Consider the following 19,037-nt stretch of genomic DNA (forward strand, 5'->3'; position numbering starts at 1 on the left):
TTCAGACTGTCCAATCATAATCACATTGGAAATGCAAATATAAAATCAATTTCCTATACATTACCATATAAATTATAATAAAATCTGAAGAAGCTATACCACAAAAAGATTACTTGCTTTCTTGCTTTTTGAATGTTTGTGTAATTCATGATCAGAAGCCAATGCACTCATCACAAACAGATAAATGGTGTTACCAAAAGATAAGTCTGTATATTGTAACTTGATTCAAATCGCATTTGCAGTTTATAACCACTGATAGGGCAGGTACAGTTGTGGGGCTAACTAAGGAGAAAAAGATCAATAAATTTTACTGAAAGCTGCAAAATGTGTATTCTCAGACAGTGCAGATCATGAGAGGCATAGGCACTGCTCAATGGGAAGGGGAAGTCAGGATGCATTAGCAGATTCAGTACATTTCTGTTTCATGAAAACTTATGAAAGGTCTGTCAGAGTTTTGGAGTAGTACAACATCTAATGCAGTGCTGCTTTAGGCCTTCTGCATTACACATTTCCCAAAAACAAATGGAAACATTTCCAGAAAAAGTGTTCCACCTTTTGAAATGCAAGGCCTAGAATTACAACTGCCTCCACAAAAGCTATTGTCTTCCTCCAGGGAGTCCTTCACAGAGAGAAAGAGGAGAGCACATTCATAAAGGTTTAACAGATGCAACCCGTAAATATGAATTCTCCTTTTGCTCCCCATTTCTGCATTCCTCATTCCATTGCAAATAGTTCTGCTCCTGTTCAGAACAAAAGCTTGCTCTTCTGTCTCTGATTCTGCACAACTTCACCAGAGATAGTTACACGGAATGCATTCAAATCTTTGGATCTTTTGTACGAACACATGTAACGCTACTACTGCTTCTTTACCCACAATTCAGGGAAGCATAAAACAATCTAAGAAAAATAATCTAGTTTGTCTTTACAACCTCTTTGACAAAGAGGACATCACTACAGTGGCACTGCCGGTCAGATGCAAGCCTGAAGCTACGCTCTCGCCCAGCCGTGCAGCCCAGCTGTATTTGTTAGATACAGAAAGGGCCAAGGTCTTGAGCAATCCCTAGGGAAAGCTCAGGGCTCAGCACGGTTCCCAGGCTGTCCAAGGGAAGCAGATCAGGAGTGGGCAAGGCCACGCTAACTGCAGCTCAATCACCTGGAAGGCATCTCACACGCCGGTCAATTACAGGATAGGAGCTGTGTCAGAGAAATGGGAAAACAGCTGATGCTGTGGGTAGAAAATGTAGGAAATGGGGCACAGTAAGTATTTCCATCTTTAGGGCAACAGCTCAATTTTAAGTATAAACACATCTATCAAGACAGGCACTTGCCTTCTCCAAGAAAATGAACAATACCTTGCTGCCGTGCTTGCTTGCTTATCAGCTATGAGAATTTACTCGATTTGCAAAGAAATCACATCAGTTCACAGAAGATTCACTCTTTACTGGTTAACTGGTTAAGGGATTCTGAGAAAGAATTCATCTAATTCACTAGGTAAGTACTAAAGAATATTTTAAAACTACAAACTTATGGAACTTATTTTTGCTTCTTACTGAAATTTGAGTGTTATGTTACTGAAACATTCATGTTGCATTTCTGACATTCAGACAGCAATCATCCCATAACCCAAAATTTCTTTCAACTCTCTCATTATAAAAGCTCATCAGGCAATTTTGACAATAATAAAGCAAACAAAAGAATTCTTAACGTTTTGTGCAACTTTCTGTGTCTGTGCTTTGACTACTCCCTTAAGTCATGTTACAGTTTTTACATACCTACTATAAGGGACATGTAATTACAAACTGAAAAAGAAACATACCCCACCAGTATAGCAACTAATAAGAAATATGTCCACAAAGCCTACTAAACTATGCAAAGTAAAAAAAAAAAAAAAAAAAAAAAAAAAAAAAAAAAACGTGTAAACATAATAGTTTACAATGAGGATCAGAACCAGATGCATGTTATAAAACATAATAATATCCTTCCTTCTAAGCTATATATAGACTCAAACTAATCCCCAAGAAATAAAACACCAGGAGGATTTATGTGGCACTGCTTTTTGTATGTTGATGTATATATACAAATATATAATTACATAAATATATTTAAAAAATCAATTCTTTCAACAGTCACAGGTACTCTAATAAAAACTCTCATTGGCATACTTACTTTCAAGTAAGAATAATGATATGGTGTCACTGATTTAACGTAAAAAGCTGACATTACTAACTCTTACTCATACCCTCAAAATAATATCAACTTATTTTTTCCACCATGTCTAGACATCAGTAGTGTAGTTCTCATCACATCTATGTGTACTAAACAACAAAATACACTCCCCAGCAAATGTTCTCATTAATTAATTTGCATGATGATTTAACATACATTTCTCGTCATACTGAAAAGTATTTATATCATTACATCCAGTAAACATTCGTGTTTGAGTCAGATTAGGATAGAGGCTAGAGAAGACTAATAGGTAACATCTGTGCAGAAATTTGATATTTACTGTAATATTTCTCCAGAGACCGCTGGCAGAGTACATTAGCTCATGTTTCTAAAGCCTGTGTTAGTGTAGTTTAACATAGGAGCAATATGAAGTGAGAAGAGGGAGAAATAATCATTATACTCGGTCAAAGTGCACTTCCATGCATTTGTGCATTGCTGAAGTCTAAACCAGAAGTTCTGCAATACACATATATTTCAGAAGTGTAGACATCTCAGTGGGAGTGAACTTTGTGGGGTTGTTCTTGTTGTTGGAGGGGGGTTTGTTTGCTTTGTTGTGTTTGGGGGTTCCTTTATTTAGAACTAGGAACTTGTTTCTGGACTCAAATTTGCACCAGACCTGGCAAGTCTGAACAGCTTTGCACTAATTTCTAAACCTAGCATCTAGCAAATAGACATTTATGTTTACTTGAACATCATTTTCACCTTGAAGGCACTGACCTAGTAGGTGAGCCAAGAGCATGCCTAACACCCCCAGCATAGTGTTCTGTAAAGAATAGAGCATTGGCTTCTGCTTGTTTGATAGCACGCAGCCAAGGAGATACAATTTTGAGGGATGCAGAAGTGGTTTTCTTTTCATCAGGCAGAAGAGAATTTAGCCTAAAATTTACAAAGACAAGATGAATCTTATAACCATGCTAAAAAAAGAATGTGTGATATTACTGTAGTAAAGCACATTAAGAAAGTGGTAAATAAGTCACATCTTTTTATTAAAAATGTCAATCTGAGCAAGACTGTAGAAATGCTATATAAATTGGAAGACTTCTAAACAGTGAAATTATTTGGTGAAATAGATTGAGAAACTCAGATTTATTTCTGGTACTCCATGTTTTCCATTTTGTCTTTTTCCAAAACAGGAATACTCTGGACACAAATGGCAAAATAGTAACTATATATAATAGCTATATAATATATATATATATATATATATAATAAAGGCACAAAACTACTCAGATAATAAGAAAAGCTAATAAACCCACCTGATGTTCAAGGATCAGTGGAATACAGAAATATTTTAAATGTTTATATAAATATATTCCATTGGCAATGTTCTATATAGATAAATTTATTACCAGTCTTTCACCATACTTTCATAAGCAAAATTGTTTTTGATTTGCAGCCAGTCAGGTAGCATATTTCTGCCTATGCTGTATTTATATTAACCCATCTGGCTAAAAAAATAAACTAACATCTGCAGTTACTTAGATTGTAATCCACAAAGACTCTGTCAAATCTTTGGAATCTCTATGCACAAAGCACAGCATAACACATGATATGCTTATAGTCAAATCACTATTTATTTGGTGTTTAAGTGTTTCAAAAACATATGATCTGTCAACAGATGGGATTTTGGTTTGGATTTTGAAAAGGAAAATTGAGGAATAAGAGCAAAGTAATTTTATACAAGTTTTCCTTGAAGTGATTTATCTAAGACAGAAGTATCCTTTACATAGGCAACTAAGATCTAAAATGTTATTACCAAACTTGCCGAAAGGAAGTCCCTGATACTCAGAACCCTGAATCTGTACGACACCAGCAGCTAGCACTTTATTTTTATATCTGAAATTAATAAGGAACTTGAAGATTCTGAATAATTTCATAATTGCTTCAAATCTTCAGTGGACATCCAAGTCAAATATTTTAAGAAAATGCGCTAGTAAATTCTTCAGTGAATTTGGTTTTTGCTTCTGCCTGTTGAGAGTACGAAGAACTTCCTTCCCCCTATGCATTCAACTGAAACATTTGAGCTCTTTCAAACTTTAAACTTTGCAAGTGAATGTTTTCTGAGAAGCTTATAGTTTTAACAGGATTAGAGAGACTGAAATTTATTAAGTGTTATTAGTTGAAAACAGTCCTTTTGAGATAGTGTCTCATACATTTAGGACTTGTTAACTAGTAGAGAATAAATGAAGTTACATTTTCCCTACAGGTATGGACCACTTTCAATTTAGTAGTTTTTGATATGGGCATTAAATCCTCACACTAGCTGTCTAACATAGTTCTTAAAAACAAAATCATATCAGAAACAGTTATCATATTGCACAGAGGAGCCTTGAATGTTTATTTTTTTATCTGAATTTCATTTCATTGAAGTTTACTTAATTTTATTTCATATGCAACTTAAGGTGATACCTTTACAAAATTTTTAATGATGCCAAAAATCAATGAATTACCATACCACTTGCTCTCACCCTATTTGTTAGACCCAAGAGTCCACAAATAACTGTCATGCATTTATGAACAACAACTTGTTGCTCCTCAGATCTAAATACAATGGCCTCTACTGAGCAACAAGTCATACTTCATAGCCAAATGTTTACTTCTACAGGCATTAATACTAACATCCACACATGGAAGGTATAGAAGTCTGTCAGAGAGATCTATTTCATAAACCATAGCTCTTAAACGCACCCAGAAATCTCAAGAATCACTCTGTGCAGTTGCGAGTTATTATTTTCTGTCATCTCCTTTTGAATAACTACTCTCAAATTTGCATAGCAAAATTCATTTGAAGTACCAAGGTCATATCTTGCCTACAAGCAAAACAGCTGAACTTAGTTGCCATCAGCCTTTGCAATTAAGGTTTTATTTTCATTTCTGTCTTGTGGCAAACTTCTGTCCATCAAGATAAAGCATTCCACACAGCATTTCCATTAGGAGCTTCCTATACACAGCCTTCTGTAAAGATTGTCACTAACATTTTCTGTGACCATTTGCAAAGTGTCAGTTATGGTACCATGAAGAGGCTTTCTGCCTCTCCAAGTTTGCTTACAATATACAGAAGTGTCTGTACAGTACAGAGACAGGGACATAGCACCCTTAGTTAAAGGTGGTTTGGCACAGCCAAAGACCATATAGCTACAGCAGCAAGGTATGCTGCCACAAGCCTCAAAATAAAACAGCTGCTGAGAATAAAACTCACAGTCAGAAAAGTAATTTGGTCCAGCCTTCAGCATTTATTCAATAAAAGCAATACCTAGTATCATGTAGGCAATAAAAGCCTTCTGAATTTAAGTGGAGGGGATGAGAGAGAAAGACCTACAGTACCCTGGGTTTTACATTTTTGCAAAATGTTTCTAATGGAACGAAGAAAAGGAATTACTAACTGCAGATATATTAGAAACTAATATCCTTTACTACCTTGCTTTGGTAATTCCTTATATTCTTATCCAGAGTTTAAGTATGAAGAGAAAGGCAACTAAAAATTCTTTGTCCCTGTAAAGATGGAAACAGAGGTGGCAAAATGAAATGGCTACGTGCTGTTTGACCTCCATTCAAAGTTCATGAAAATTGTGTTGTGAGGTGTTTGGAGGAAAGACAGAAGATCCAGTCAAGATATGTTTGAGGCTAGCTCAGGTATCTTGGAGAAAGATGACTGAAGTCTCTCTACTCAGAAAGAGAGAAAAGAGCTAAGTCCTGCAAATATCTAAAGACAATCAGCACAAATGCTATGCTATGCCCGCTTATATGTCAACAGAAGGTATGTGGTTCAGACTTGTAAGTCACAAAGTGGCAGTGGAGTACTTTACTCCACAATAAAAAGCTATTTGACATCAGAAATACAGAACTTTATCATTCAAAATTATACTTCATGCAAAATAAAAGGCTTTCCAAAGCCACAGATAAAAAGCAATGATCAGTGAGATGAAATGCTAGAACCCTCCCTGAGGGTTAAGGAATATACAGTAAAACAGAAGAATGAGACAGATCCAAGTCAGGCCTCAGGAGGATTCCAAGAAGGAATTTATTGTAAAAGCAAACATTCAGAATAAAAAAGCCAAATGGATCATGAAAGCATCTCAGCAGGTTAACACAATACAAGGGCAGAGTGCGGGCACTTTTAGATTAGCTTGTAGTAAAAACAAGGGCTTTTTTCATCTCTTTTACAAATATTTTCAATTGTTAAGAGCTTCAATGAATGTGTTAGAGAGACGTGAATGCATCCTAGCACAGCTTGGGTTAAGACTGATGACCAGATAAATAGCTAATATAAGACATTCCAGACCCTGGAGAGTTATGATTCATGCATCTAGTGTAGTGAAGCACTCATGTGAAGCTGAGCTTTCCAGGAAATTTCCCAAGGGATGACATAAGACCAGCCTCCCACTCCTGCTGCTTGGCTAGTTCTGAGAGAGGGCATTGCAAAAGGGAGAGAAGCAAGTATTTCCAAAGGAGCAGCGATGGCTAATAAAGTTCTACATCATGTAGCAAGACGAGAGTAGCAGCAAACACCCAAACAAGCCACAGGAAACAGAGCTCCTGATTACAAAAAGAGCTCCTGATTACAAAAAGAGCACAAGCACAGATAGATCTGCATCAGTAACCCAGAGCAGGCCTTCACAAAAGAAAGATTATCTGTTTGCTGAGCAATTTTTCCACGGAATAACATGAGGCTCCTATGGCCTCGATCGTCAAGCCAACCCATCATCACCACTAGCCAATTGACAGCCAGAGGGAAGAAATCAACTTTAAGCACCTGAAACAAATAGAAAACAGAACAAAAATGCAATTGCACCTCTGCTGGTTGAGGAAAACAAACAATGAAAAAATTGCCTTGCTGCCACGTTACAGTGGGAAAAAAATGATATTCAGAAGCTGTTATATTACAGACTTCTACCCTGAGTCTATATCATTTGTTTCTGTCTTTGATTTGGACCAAAGAGTATAGAGAAGACTTATTCGATCCGCAGATGACAGCAATGTTTGTGCTGGGAGGAGATGCTTCTGGAACACACCAGAAGGTTTGGAACTGAACAAGTCACAGACACAAGAGAATGGTGTGGGGAGATTTAAAAGGGAAAAAATATATATATATATCCATACAAAGGCAAAGTTCTACAAGTAAAATAGTACAGATGAAATAGATAAGAGATGAAAAAACCTTAGTGCAGTAAAGGAGTTTGGGAATTACAATGAATCACAAGCTGTACATGAATCAACCGTCTCCTGCTGCTGTGAAAGAAGTAAATACTAAACTGGGACACATCATCTAAAAGACGTGTGAAGTACTTTTTTCAGTCTACTCAGCAGTAGCGAAGCCTCACACTAAGCCCTGTGTCCAGCCCGGGCACATCATTTCCAGAAGGACCCAGATCAGTTGGGAGGAATCCCTCAGGGAGAAGTGAGAATTATTATAGCATACGAAAAAAGAGAACCTGTATGAGGTTATGTACTTTTTTTTAAGTATTAGAATAGAAAAGTATGGTTAGAAGGGACCTACAATGACTGAGTCCAACTTCTTAAGCACAAAAGTTAAAGCACATTACTAAGGATGTTCCAAATCCCCCTTGAAAACCATTCTTTCAACTCAAGCCACAGATGGAGAACTCAGTATTCTGGGTGCCTTGCAAGCACAAAATGATAAGACCATCACTAGCCATAAAATACAAATAGAAAATATATTTTAAAAAATCTAGAGGGAACATAGCAATATTTATGAATGTTTTGTAGACCTCCGATAAGGTTGAAACATTTTAAACGTTATGTTTTTAAAGCAAGGCCTGGAGGTTAAGCTGGACAAAAAAAACACCTAGTGATTTATGTACTTAAATAAGTATAAAATGAAAGATTACAGAAAAAAGCGCTTTTCACTTCATGTGCTAGAAGTGACCACAGAACAAGATGAGACTGGCTCCTGTAACCACACAGTGTGAAACTTCGGAAAGGGGGATCTAACCTGCATTGCTGTAGGTTTGCAAATTAGGAACAACCCTTCGCCAGGTCTGTAATAGAGGACTTTTTTACTAGTGACACTGAAAAAGACTTTTACGTGCATATTTATGCTGATATTTCCACCTGTATATGTACACATATACATATTCATGTGTGTGATGTTAGTACTTTGCAGGTTACTACGTGAAGAATTGATAAAGCTAACGTGCATTATGCTGGTCATAATCCTACCATATAAAAGCAATCTTATATTGCTGTTAAATTTAGTAATATTATATTGTAAATGTATTCATTTCATGTAATGTTTGCATAATTGCTTCAATTCCATTTACTCAAAACAGGAGCTATGAAAAACAGTTAAGTAATTTTAAAATCAGTTATGTGAAGTATTTTGTTTTTCAGGTTCTGATTCCTAGGGCAACAAAACAGCCTAGAGAAGATAGTTTTTATTTCATGATGCATTTACAGTTATAGCTGTCAATTATCCATAAATGATGAGATAACTGTATTTATGTTGACCACTCTTTCCTCTTCCAAACATGTCACTTGTTTCACTTGTTTCCAACAAAGAACAGATTATCATAGTTCCATTTATCGTATACTCTTGAAACTCTAGGATAAAAATCCTATAGCTAAAGCCCTAGAATCAATGTATAATAGCAGTATCAGTTCATTGTGTTATAATGTAAGAGGATACAAAGACAAATGATTTGAAATATATCTGAAGTCCGAATAAAAGCATTTGGTTTTTGAAGTGTTACTTCCTTCTTGCCTGTACACAGGCGAGCAGCTTACACAAGTTCCATATTCCTAATGTCTTTCAGATTTTTTTTGAGTTTACTACTAGTTCAGATGATTTTTAAAAAATGTAACTACCTATGTTACTCTTTGAATAATTAAAAAATGTATCAAATATTTCAAAAATATCTTAAAATGCAGTTATTATCTTGCACACACAAAGATAACCTACACATATAAATATGCAGAAGGGCAGCACTTCCCCATGAATCCAGGGTCCATACAGAGGCTATTTGACAGCCTCACTGCCAGCCCCCTACCCTGGCTGACAGCCCATGTAACCGCACGTAATTGAGATTCTTTCACATTGTCCTTTTTTTACGGTTGCATTAACCACATATCTTCCGAGTCCCAGACAATCCCTAGGTGCTACAGCAACTGCTTTCACAGCTTTTAAAATAAATAAATAAATAAATAAAAAAGTACTTTATGAACTACCATTGACTCTTGCTGCTTCACAAACTAAAAAGGAGAAAACTATGAGGCACGCTCTTAATTCACTGACCGCCATTTGGAAACAAAATATTTTACCAAATGTATGAAGGTGAATTGTATGTACAGAACACTCCCATTTTGCCAGCGGGCATAGCTCAGTCCTGCTTGTGCCCCAAGCTGGCCCGAAGCTGTGTGCAAATGCCATCCACAAGCTCTCCCACTCTTCAGTTTCAGCTCAGCTCTGCACTGATTCAGCCACAAGCGATCCCAGATCAGCGTGGCAGTGTCCAGCAAGATCTTTTATGTCTGCTTGCATTATGTAAAAAGCACGTTCTCTAAGAGCCTACTGCATGTTGGGGACATAGGCTAGCATATGTTCAAAGGCTAGCAAAGTTTACCCCAAATTTTTCAGATAAATGGCAGGATCATAACCACCTTTGGTTATGACTGATTACAGTACAATTGCTCTGTGGTGAGCACTCATACACAGAGTTGTATTTTAAGATATCCTAAAGCCCCAGTCCTAAAATAAACATAAATAAAATACCATTGCGCTGAGTACGAAGGAAAACTATGTTCGCATAAACAGGCCTCAGTATGCAGGACTCTGAAGACAGCTCCCTCTGAAGAGATAATATTTGCTTGCTATTTTTGGAGGTTGTTTGCTGCCTTCAAAAGCATGCTTAATGTACTGCAGCAAACCAAGCCTTGCAAACAAACATGCACAAACAGTCCCGGATAATATTTGATTGAATTTCACCTTGAATTTCTATAAAATGTTTAAAGATTCAGAACTGAATTTTAAATTTGCAACCCAGACAGCAATAATTAAACAGATTTGATTTCAGTCATTGAATTGGTGGAAGATTGTTGCTCTTTTGCTTTACACAAAACATTTTTTTTCATTTTACTTTATTTTTTGACAAAGTCCAGTCTTGCTAATGGGTTTTCTTGTTGGAAAAAAAAATATATGATTTATTGACTGTGACTATTCAGATCTTATCACCTCATATTTCTTCAAGACTCAGAGATGAAAAAAATCTATACATTTACCACTTTGTATGTAGTCCTACCTGAGTTCAATCATGAATGTAACCTTTGCATGACAGAGAGGCCAGACGTTAGATGCTATCCTACTGCCCTTGAAACTACATTTAGTTTTCAAATGAGCAGCCACATTAATTGGGACACAGATTTGGGTGTTTTAGGGATTGAAGTCCATTAAATACAATGGGAATGTTTCTGGGCATTTTCAAAATTTCCAGTCAGATAACCTTTAGTGCTGTATTTGCTGTTCTCAGTTTGAACATGTTAATTTACATGGTTACAACTGTTGAATTAAGTGCTAAGTAAATTACATTAAAAAAAAAAAAAAATCTGAGAATGATACAGCTTCTATTATCTTCCTGAAATTAATTTATTAACTTTTTAGCACAAGCTGTCAGACATGCTATAGCAATCACAAAAAAGCCTTTTGTTTACTTTGCCAATAGCAAAACTACTGCGACCACCTCCATGTAAAAGTGTGCAATAAAAAATTCAACATACCTTTAGCTGTACTAGATGCACATCCACATGTTTGCTATCTGAGTCCTGCTGGACAGAGTAAGTCAGATCCCTGACTCTTTCAGATGTCATCCGAAGCCATGTCTCAATTTCTGGCAAATGGAGAACAATCTTCCAGTCAGCACCGGTGTGTAGAGGAGGCGGCTTGTCATACTGCTGGCCAGAATCAAGCTCCTTCATGACATCCTCTTCCCCCTCTCTGTCCACTGTAGGGGTCATGTTTATAAGCATGGGAGATGCATCAGATGGCATGGGATCCAGGTCTTGTGTTCTCATTGGAGACAGCGCTACATCCATGGCTAACATGGGAAGATCTAAACTGTAATTCTTTCCAACATAGCTGCAAAGATAAAAAGAAAAGATTGCTGTTATGAGACCACACTTGCCATAAAAATGTTCACATGACAAGGAGTAAATGGCAACATGTGAGAGTTATCATACTTCATAAATTCTTCACCCTGTCTTCACCACATTGAAACTTTAGGAATAAATAGATTTTTCAAATTATCTTTCACGATTTGAACAAACTTCTTTAAAAAGAGTAACAGTATTTTGTTTCTCTTACTACTGCAGACAATCACCTTGGAAAATACAGCTTTCATTAATGAAAAGCATGCTGATTTTCTACAACTGCAACGTAAGTAAACAAGATGAACATTGACAAAGCTAGCAGAATTTTGCTGAACACAAGTTAATAAAAGTCTCATCTTTGTAAACTAGCATTTATTAGAACATATTCCTTGGCCTGAAATTTATAACCAAACACAAAATATCTCAAGTTTGTGGAAATCTTTTCCCAACTGCCTACTCAACTATTGGTCACATACAACAAACTTTTTTAAGGCAAATTTGAGGCAACTATTGGACACACTTGGTTTATCTGTTGTAGGCTTATTTTAGTTCTGAAATTTAAGTCCTTGTACTTTTGTTAGATTAACAATTGTTGTGATAAGCAACAACTCTCTATCAAAACTTTATAGATAAGAATTCCATTGTGTCAAAATACATACCTTTTTTTTTTTTTTTTTTTATAGAAGTGGCTTTATTAAAGCCCCAAATCTGTGTATTCAACATACACTTACGATATTCAGTGGAAAAAGTGAATAAAGAAACATTTTCCTTTATTCCTCTTTCTCTGTATGGTCAAGCTACATATAGCACAGACGGCTGCAGTAAAACCTGTGTCCAAGAAAAAAAAAAAAAAAAGCTCAATAGCATGGAGCCAGGTTTGGAACTAAGTACCTAAAGCATTATGAAAACTTTCATTTAGTAGGAGGTAAAATTTATCCTAACTTTGAAGAGATTCAAATTTGATATATGCCTGCCTTTGATATACAACTTCACTATATATCAGCACTTACTTGCTTCTTCAATTCTTTGCAACCCTAAACTGTATTCAGTAAGTCAACTCCAAGAGGATTAAGAAGAACAGATCCTTTTAAAGACACTTTTCTTTGTTTTAGCCAGTACACTTCAGAAATACTTCTATATTTTAACAATCTTTTTATTGAATTTCCTTCCCATCATTCTAAGACTGCAAAACAAAAGAACTCAGCTATGTAGATATTACTTTGGGCAGCATTCCATGTTTTAACAGTTTTACTTTTTCCATCTCTATAAAGACCGCAGTTTAGTTTTTGGCATTACAGCAATAAGCAGAAAGGAGACCAGTACCTTTCACTACTAAATCTACTACACTGTAACTATCAAATGAAACTACCTCATTTCAGGTAGAGTGTCAGTATACAAAGACTATTCTTGCAGGCAGTGAGTACCAATGAAGCATCCAAACATCACTACTTCTCATAGCCAGGAATAACGACCAAAGAAGAATCTACTGTTCATTTGATTTTATTTCCTATCCTGCTACTACTTAGTAAATTATCTTTTGCACATCTATCACCCGCTCAAAACAATATTTGGAACTGCTATCAAGCTGTTAAATATTAATTTGGCACATCAGAACAAAAATTTCTGTCAGTGCAATCAAAGGAAGGGAATGAAAGATTCCAATCACTCTCAGTGCCTGCTGCACAATTTCCAACTCTTCTAGCTCAGTTTTTCAAACACTTCAGAATTAGATGGTGTCAAATAAAAAGCTCTGCAACAAGTCTCTATGTAATTAACGTTTCAGGATACTGAGCATTTCTCACATTCATCTCTTTCCATCACCTGTTTTTCAACTTGAACACTGTTGCCATACATTCTCAAAATATATTGCTAGACAAGTAAATCAAATTGAAAACATTTTCTTTTAGATACCACTGCTCACAGCCTAGTTTTATAGCATGTAAATCAACTGTTCCAGCAGCCAAAAATATCATTATTCTAAGCATATTCTTCACATTATTTCCTCCCCCCAAATTGATATTTTGGTCAAGTGCATGTGGTCTTTATTTCTGCATGTTTACCGTCAACAAATTAAACATGCCCACCAACAGAACAGTTGGTCCTGAATTGCTAAATGATGCAGAAACACGGGAAGTGCAGCACTTGCTTTGTAGTTTGTCCACAAAAAAAAAAAAAAAAAAAAAAAAAAAAAAAAAAAGGTGCTCTGTGGCTCTGTGAGAGTTTTTCCAACATGACTCAGCTCTAGTAAGGACATTACGGCAATTAGCAAACAGAAATTAAAACATGCTCCTGCAGAAGCAAACAAAAGCTAGCCCATGCTGCATGCAGAGCATAGCTCTAGCTTTGATATGCTGAGCTCGCAATTAGCAACCATCTGGAACCTGCTGACCTGTTTTTTGTTACGATGTGCTTGACTCTGTATACTGGCCCTCCAGCATTACAGCTAATCACTCCTTAATCCTAGTTGCTCTTAAAGTCAAGTCCTTTCAATCTTTTCTTTCTGCCAGATCACAGCAAGTTGCAGTACTTCAGGTAAGAAAAGGAGGAGAATTTTTAAAATAGATCACTCTTTGCACATTCTTAAAAAAAAAAAAAAAAAAAAAAAAAAAAAACTTACAAAAGTAATAAAACATACTGTGAATACTTATTAGCAAGGTCTGGGACGATTTAAAAAGCTCACGCTTGCTTAAAAGGAGAAACTGTTGCAGCGAGACCTGACCGAATCTGAACACTAGTAGGCAGATTCATTATAGCGTTTCTTGGCAGAATAAAAAGGCATCGTCATGCCACGCCGCTGCGAGAAAGGCAAACCGAAAGCTTCCCCCAGTCCCTCTGAGAAACTGGGCAGGATCGCAGTGGTGCTCCAGATGGCTCCTGGAGCCAGTGGGGGACCAGCAAGCTCCTCCCAGCCAGCCCCAGCCCTGGCCTCGGCCCCTCTGCAAGCACTGAGGTGGCACTGTGCCCACATCTGCCGGGCAACCCCAGGCCATGGGGACGGAAGGAAGGAGCCAACAGAGGCAACGGTGCAAAATTCAAGGGGTTCTGCTCTTTGGATCACTGACCGTGTGCAGGTTTGGCTGCCACACTTCTAAGCAGGTCAGCAACCTTGCAGGGGGCTGCATTCACAGGGGTCTGTTAAGCTCCTGGAGATCACTACCTGATCTGCTCTCCACGCCGTTCTCACACAGACACTCACATCCGTTGACCTCTGGCTAAATATCCATACCCCTCCAGCGTTTGGGATATTAATTTATATCGAAGCCTGAAAGCCAAAACCAGCAAGAAGGGATGTAGACGTCCTGTTTTAACATTCCCACTATTTAAATAAATCACCATAACTAAAATATATCAAATTTCAGCAAAAACAATTGTGAGGTTTGAAAAAGTGCATTTAAGAACAATAGTGCATAAATCAAGCTGTCACAGACATCCAGTGGATTAAACATCTGCTAAAAATATATATATATGAATGGATGATTAAGCCAAACAATGCTTAGGGGTCATATATTGCAGTGTTTGACATTTTAAGTGACTGACTTTAAATGCTCAGCTTAGAGTTCGTTATATTTCTGGAGTCTTCTGTTTTTCCAGATTTTATGAGATGCACAAATAGTGAACTGTAAACAATTATCTTAGGTGTTAAAACACTTATTAAAACTGAATACACTTCTTAGAGTTGCTCTTTATATGCTCCTACGGAAAAAAATATTTTTGAAAAAAAGGTTAAGAAGCTATACATTTCCATTTAACCAGGACTAATTTTAATGGTAAAGTGCTTTATAAAGATGAATAGTTAAGTCCGGTCTTGTTTGCTACGTGACCAAATCCTGTTAGCATCGATAACAGTTCTGAGTGGGCAAGCAATGCAAAATCAGAGTCTAGCTTTCCTGTAAACCAAATCCTTTCTGTACATAGAATAGTTGTGTAAACAGAATGACTTTAAACTTGCACATGAACAGCTGAAAATGCATTTTCAAATGTCCTGATCAATAAAAGTGCATCTCAATATTTTCAGTCTAGCCGTATTTTTGCCATCACAATCAGAGCGTAAGAGATTTTTGCTGCTATTAATAAATATATATATTTTGTTTCTGTCACTTCTGAAGCTACTGCTTCAGCCCACTGAAAGGGCACATTCAGAAACTACACAACAGCTACGAGCTTGTACTCTTTCTTTCTGGTGGTAGAAAAAAATTACACGTATAAATTAAGAGCTTTTTTTTTTAGTTCTTCATATACAGTTCTATCCATTTTCATGGATACTTGCATAAAAGGTGAGAAATGCTGTGTGAGCACATGCATACATATGCTTTCTATCTTCATCTTTAGTAAAATGCATTATGCCTAACAGATGGCTGATTACCTTCCACTAATCACATAGGCAATTTCAGTTTCCCCTGGTTTTCTGCTCAATCAGATGCTAACACTGTTATGCAAAACACTGAGCGTGTGTGTCAACCATAATACAGTTCATCAATCATCACAATCATTGAAAGACTTCTCTCACTCATTCTGCTTCCCAGTTATTCATATTTTCCTTGTTTATCAAGTGTGGTGCATATTCACTCTGCCAGCTATCAGATCATCCACGTTTTCCTGCAGCAGCAGTTGGTTCCTGTCAAACAAAGATTCATTAAGCATTTTAAGCCATACAGTAGTCCAAGCACTGATCAGTGGTGCAGACACTGGGTCGAGTGAATGTTAATGAGATCTGATTTTTTCTTGCTGTCACTTATTGTAAAAATCAGCCATAAGCATTATACAGCCACCTGTCTGTCAAGTAAAAAAACTATTTCATTCTACAAAAAGCCAAAGACAGAAGAAAAAGAGGAGCAATTCTGTCATTAAATAATTACGTCTGCTTCCTGACTGAAATATAACGAAATATAATTTTAGCATCGTGAATTCATTGACGTTGAGTTAAACAGATACACAGCCAACTTTTATTTCCATTTCTTTTCCATTTCAATAGTATCAGGAATGCCTTGGCAAATGGTAAGGCTCATTACATCTTTACTGGAAAGATGTAATCTACTGTATCTTCTGCAGATAAACTATGGGTATGACAAAAAAAAAAATAAAATACATGTCAATAACTATATATAGAGCAACTTCAATTTAATCTCACATTAACATTATCCATGCTACACTGATTCCATTGCTGATTTCATGCATGATTTAAGAAATGCAACAATTTCACAAAGCTTTCAAAGAACTGAATTCTAAGAGGGCCAGTTTATATTTTTCTCCATGTAAGTCTCTGTGAACACATTTCTGAAATTCTTCTTTTACCATTATCCTGCTATTACATCCAAATATCAGAACAAACTGGATAGGAAGCACAAAACTTTTCATTTTTGCATTGCTGGGCCTCCTATGTGAAGTGCGTTGACTCTTAGAGAGCATATCTGAAAAGGAAGATGATAATGACTGAACTCCTGCAGGATACAGACCAGAGACTTGTATAGTAATGCCAATATTAAGCCTGATCAATAATGAAAAACATTATTAAAATTTAAAATGTGACTGACTTGAATTTCATTAAATAGCCCATCCCAAAGGCTTCAAGGGTAGCAAAGCCAGACCACCAAGGATTAGCTGTGGAAATGCCACCATGGATGTTTAAGTTCCTGATTACACCTATAAATCAGGAACTAAGATACTGCAATGACCCAGCACGCTCTTTGGTATCTGCTGTTTTTCTTTTTAATGCAAGGTGAAGGAAAATGTAAAGCTTGTAAGTCAGAAGAAGGTATGAAATTCTCTGAACATTTATACTCGAGTAAATGCATGAACTTCCAAGACAACTTCCAATCAAGCAATAAGAAAGCAGATGAAACTCACTTAAGGTAGATATAATGTAACGTGCATGAGAAAAAACAATCCTAATTGCATACAGCACCATGAAGAGAAAGAATGCCTGGCTCCTTTTAAACTAAAGAAAATAACCCATACATGCTTATGTAAAAACAAATACTGTGATGTATAGCAAAGTCGTGCTTGAAACAGAGCATTAAATTTATACTCTCCAGGCTCATTATTTTATGTTCTCACTTATGAAAAAGCAGGGAGACTAGATGAAAATAATCCCATTAGACAACTGTTATGAGGTGCATCAGAAAAAAAATCTATCCTACAATATATATACACACTAAGAAGTTGCTTAGTGCCAGATTTATTCAGATATAATGACATACTCAGGGAATTAAACACATTGGGATGAGTAGTAGTGTTTCTTTTCCATTTCTGATTCAGCACAGGCTTGCCCTGCAGTAAGAAACAGTGACTGGGTGATGACTTGGTGGGAAGAGATTAACATTAAAATGGACAAAGACAAATAAGCTGCTTCATATTAATTCATCATTACTTCAGCAGCCTTTATTAGCTAACTGCACCCAAACACCTGAAGGCATCTGTTGTCCTGATTTTCACTCCAGAATGTCAGCAGTGCATAGAACAGGCAAGTTTCATATGCCAGTTCTTCAATATGTGAGTGGCTGGTTTTTGTTTACCTCCTTGGACAAACCATACTTGCTTGTCATGCTAGTGGCCAGAAATAAGTTATGACTGCAAATGTTTTGCTTATTTTTTCCCTTTCTGCAGTGATATACGACAAGTCAGGTAATGAAGGGTGCAAAATAAATACTAAGGGTGGTCCCTGGTTCCAATTTTTTCCTCCGGAGAGATGATATGAAAGGTCTAATTTGGAAGACAACAAAATCCAGATTAGGCTTGGCTGAATACTAATCTGGATTTGAAATTGTGGTTAGTATGCACAGAGGTTTGTTAACAAGTATCTCCTATTTTAACCTATATTGAGGGAGAGATTTCAAATTAAAATTGACTCCCTAAATTTTATAGCATCTTTTTCAATTGCTCCCAACAGCATTACTGCCAAAGACCTAAAAGAGACAAATATCCTGCAAGGACATAGGAAAAGTTTCATCATCCTCTGTTCATACCCTTTGTAACCATGACCATTATGTAAGGATGTGTAGATGTTGGAACAACAGTTTGATCACTTCCAGTTTTACGAAGATATGCTGTGTTACATTAAGTAATTAATTTAAGTAATTACTTTTTTGATTCCCTTTTCCTGCATTTGAAAAGAGGATAATATACATCTATTTTAAATAGTATACTTAAATTTAACTAAACAACGTTTATCAAATTGCTATAGTGAGCACTCTGTTGCACTGGATAATTGAGAACTGGGATGGAAGTAAATGGAAAAGCCTATATAGTGCTACTGTTTCCACAGTGTAACTAGAACCAGACCATATGTCTTCACTCTCCAGTGTGTTTGCTTACAGCAAGGCTTACACATTTCAATCCAGTGAATAAAACAACAAGAGTTCATAAACAACATACCTACATTCATGCAGAGCCACCAGAAATCCTAGGAACCAGGAGCATTAGGGTGTATCATGTAAAGTCAGTTTTCCCAGCGCTGACCCTGAGCTAGACCTCTGTTAGGTGCCCATAAGCTGCTTAGCCAATGCTGAGAGGCAGCTCCTTCTCTGAAGTATCAAGCTCCATACATAGCAAGGCTCTCAAATTTGCTGTCATTAATTGCTCTTTGGATTTGCCTATTTTTTCTGCTGGTTTAGAAAGACCTACGTTCTTCTCTTTATTTTAGATATTTAGTATCTCTTCCTTTTCTTTGCGCCCGCGCGGGGGGGGGGGGGGGGGGGGGGGGGGGGGGGGGGGGG

The 19,037-nt window shown here is 36.7% G+C and overlaps 1 protein-coding gene across 6 annotated transcripts in view; it reads right to left on the reverse strand.

Moving 5' to 3' along the window:
- AKAP6 (A-kinase anchoring protein 6) overlaps positions 1-19,037 on the reverse strand; it is a 273,748-nt gene that overhangs the window by 212,795 nt on the left and 41,916 nt on the right. For all 6 annotated transcript variants that reach the window (XM_035328142.1, XM_035328137.1, XM_035328139.1 and 3 more), the window contains one exon: positions 10,957-11,314. In XM_035328142.1, the coding sequence (XP_035184033.1) occupies positions 10,957-11,280 (324 nt within the window). In that variant the 5' untranslated portion in view covers positions 11,281-11,314. The remainder of the gene's footprint in view (positions 1-10,956; positions 11,315-19,037) is intronic.

This window comes from Oxyura jamaicensis, chromosome 5 (assembly GCF_011077185.1).
Source record: "Oxyura jamaicensis isolate SHBP4307 breed ruddy duck chromosome 5, BPBGC_Ojam_1.0, whole genome shotgun sequence".
Taxonomy (NCBI): Eukaryota; Metazoa; Chordata; class Aves; order Anseriformes; family Anatidae; genus Oxyura; species Oxyura jamaicensis.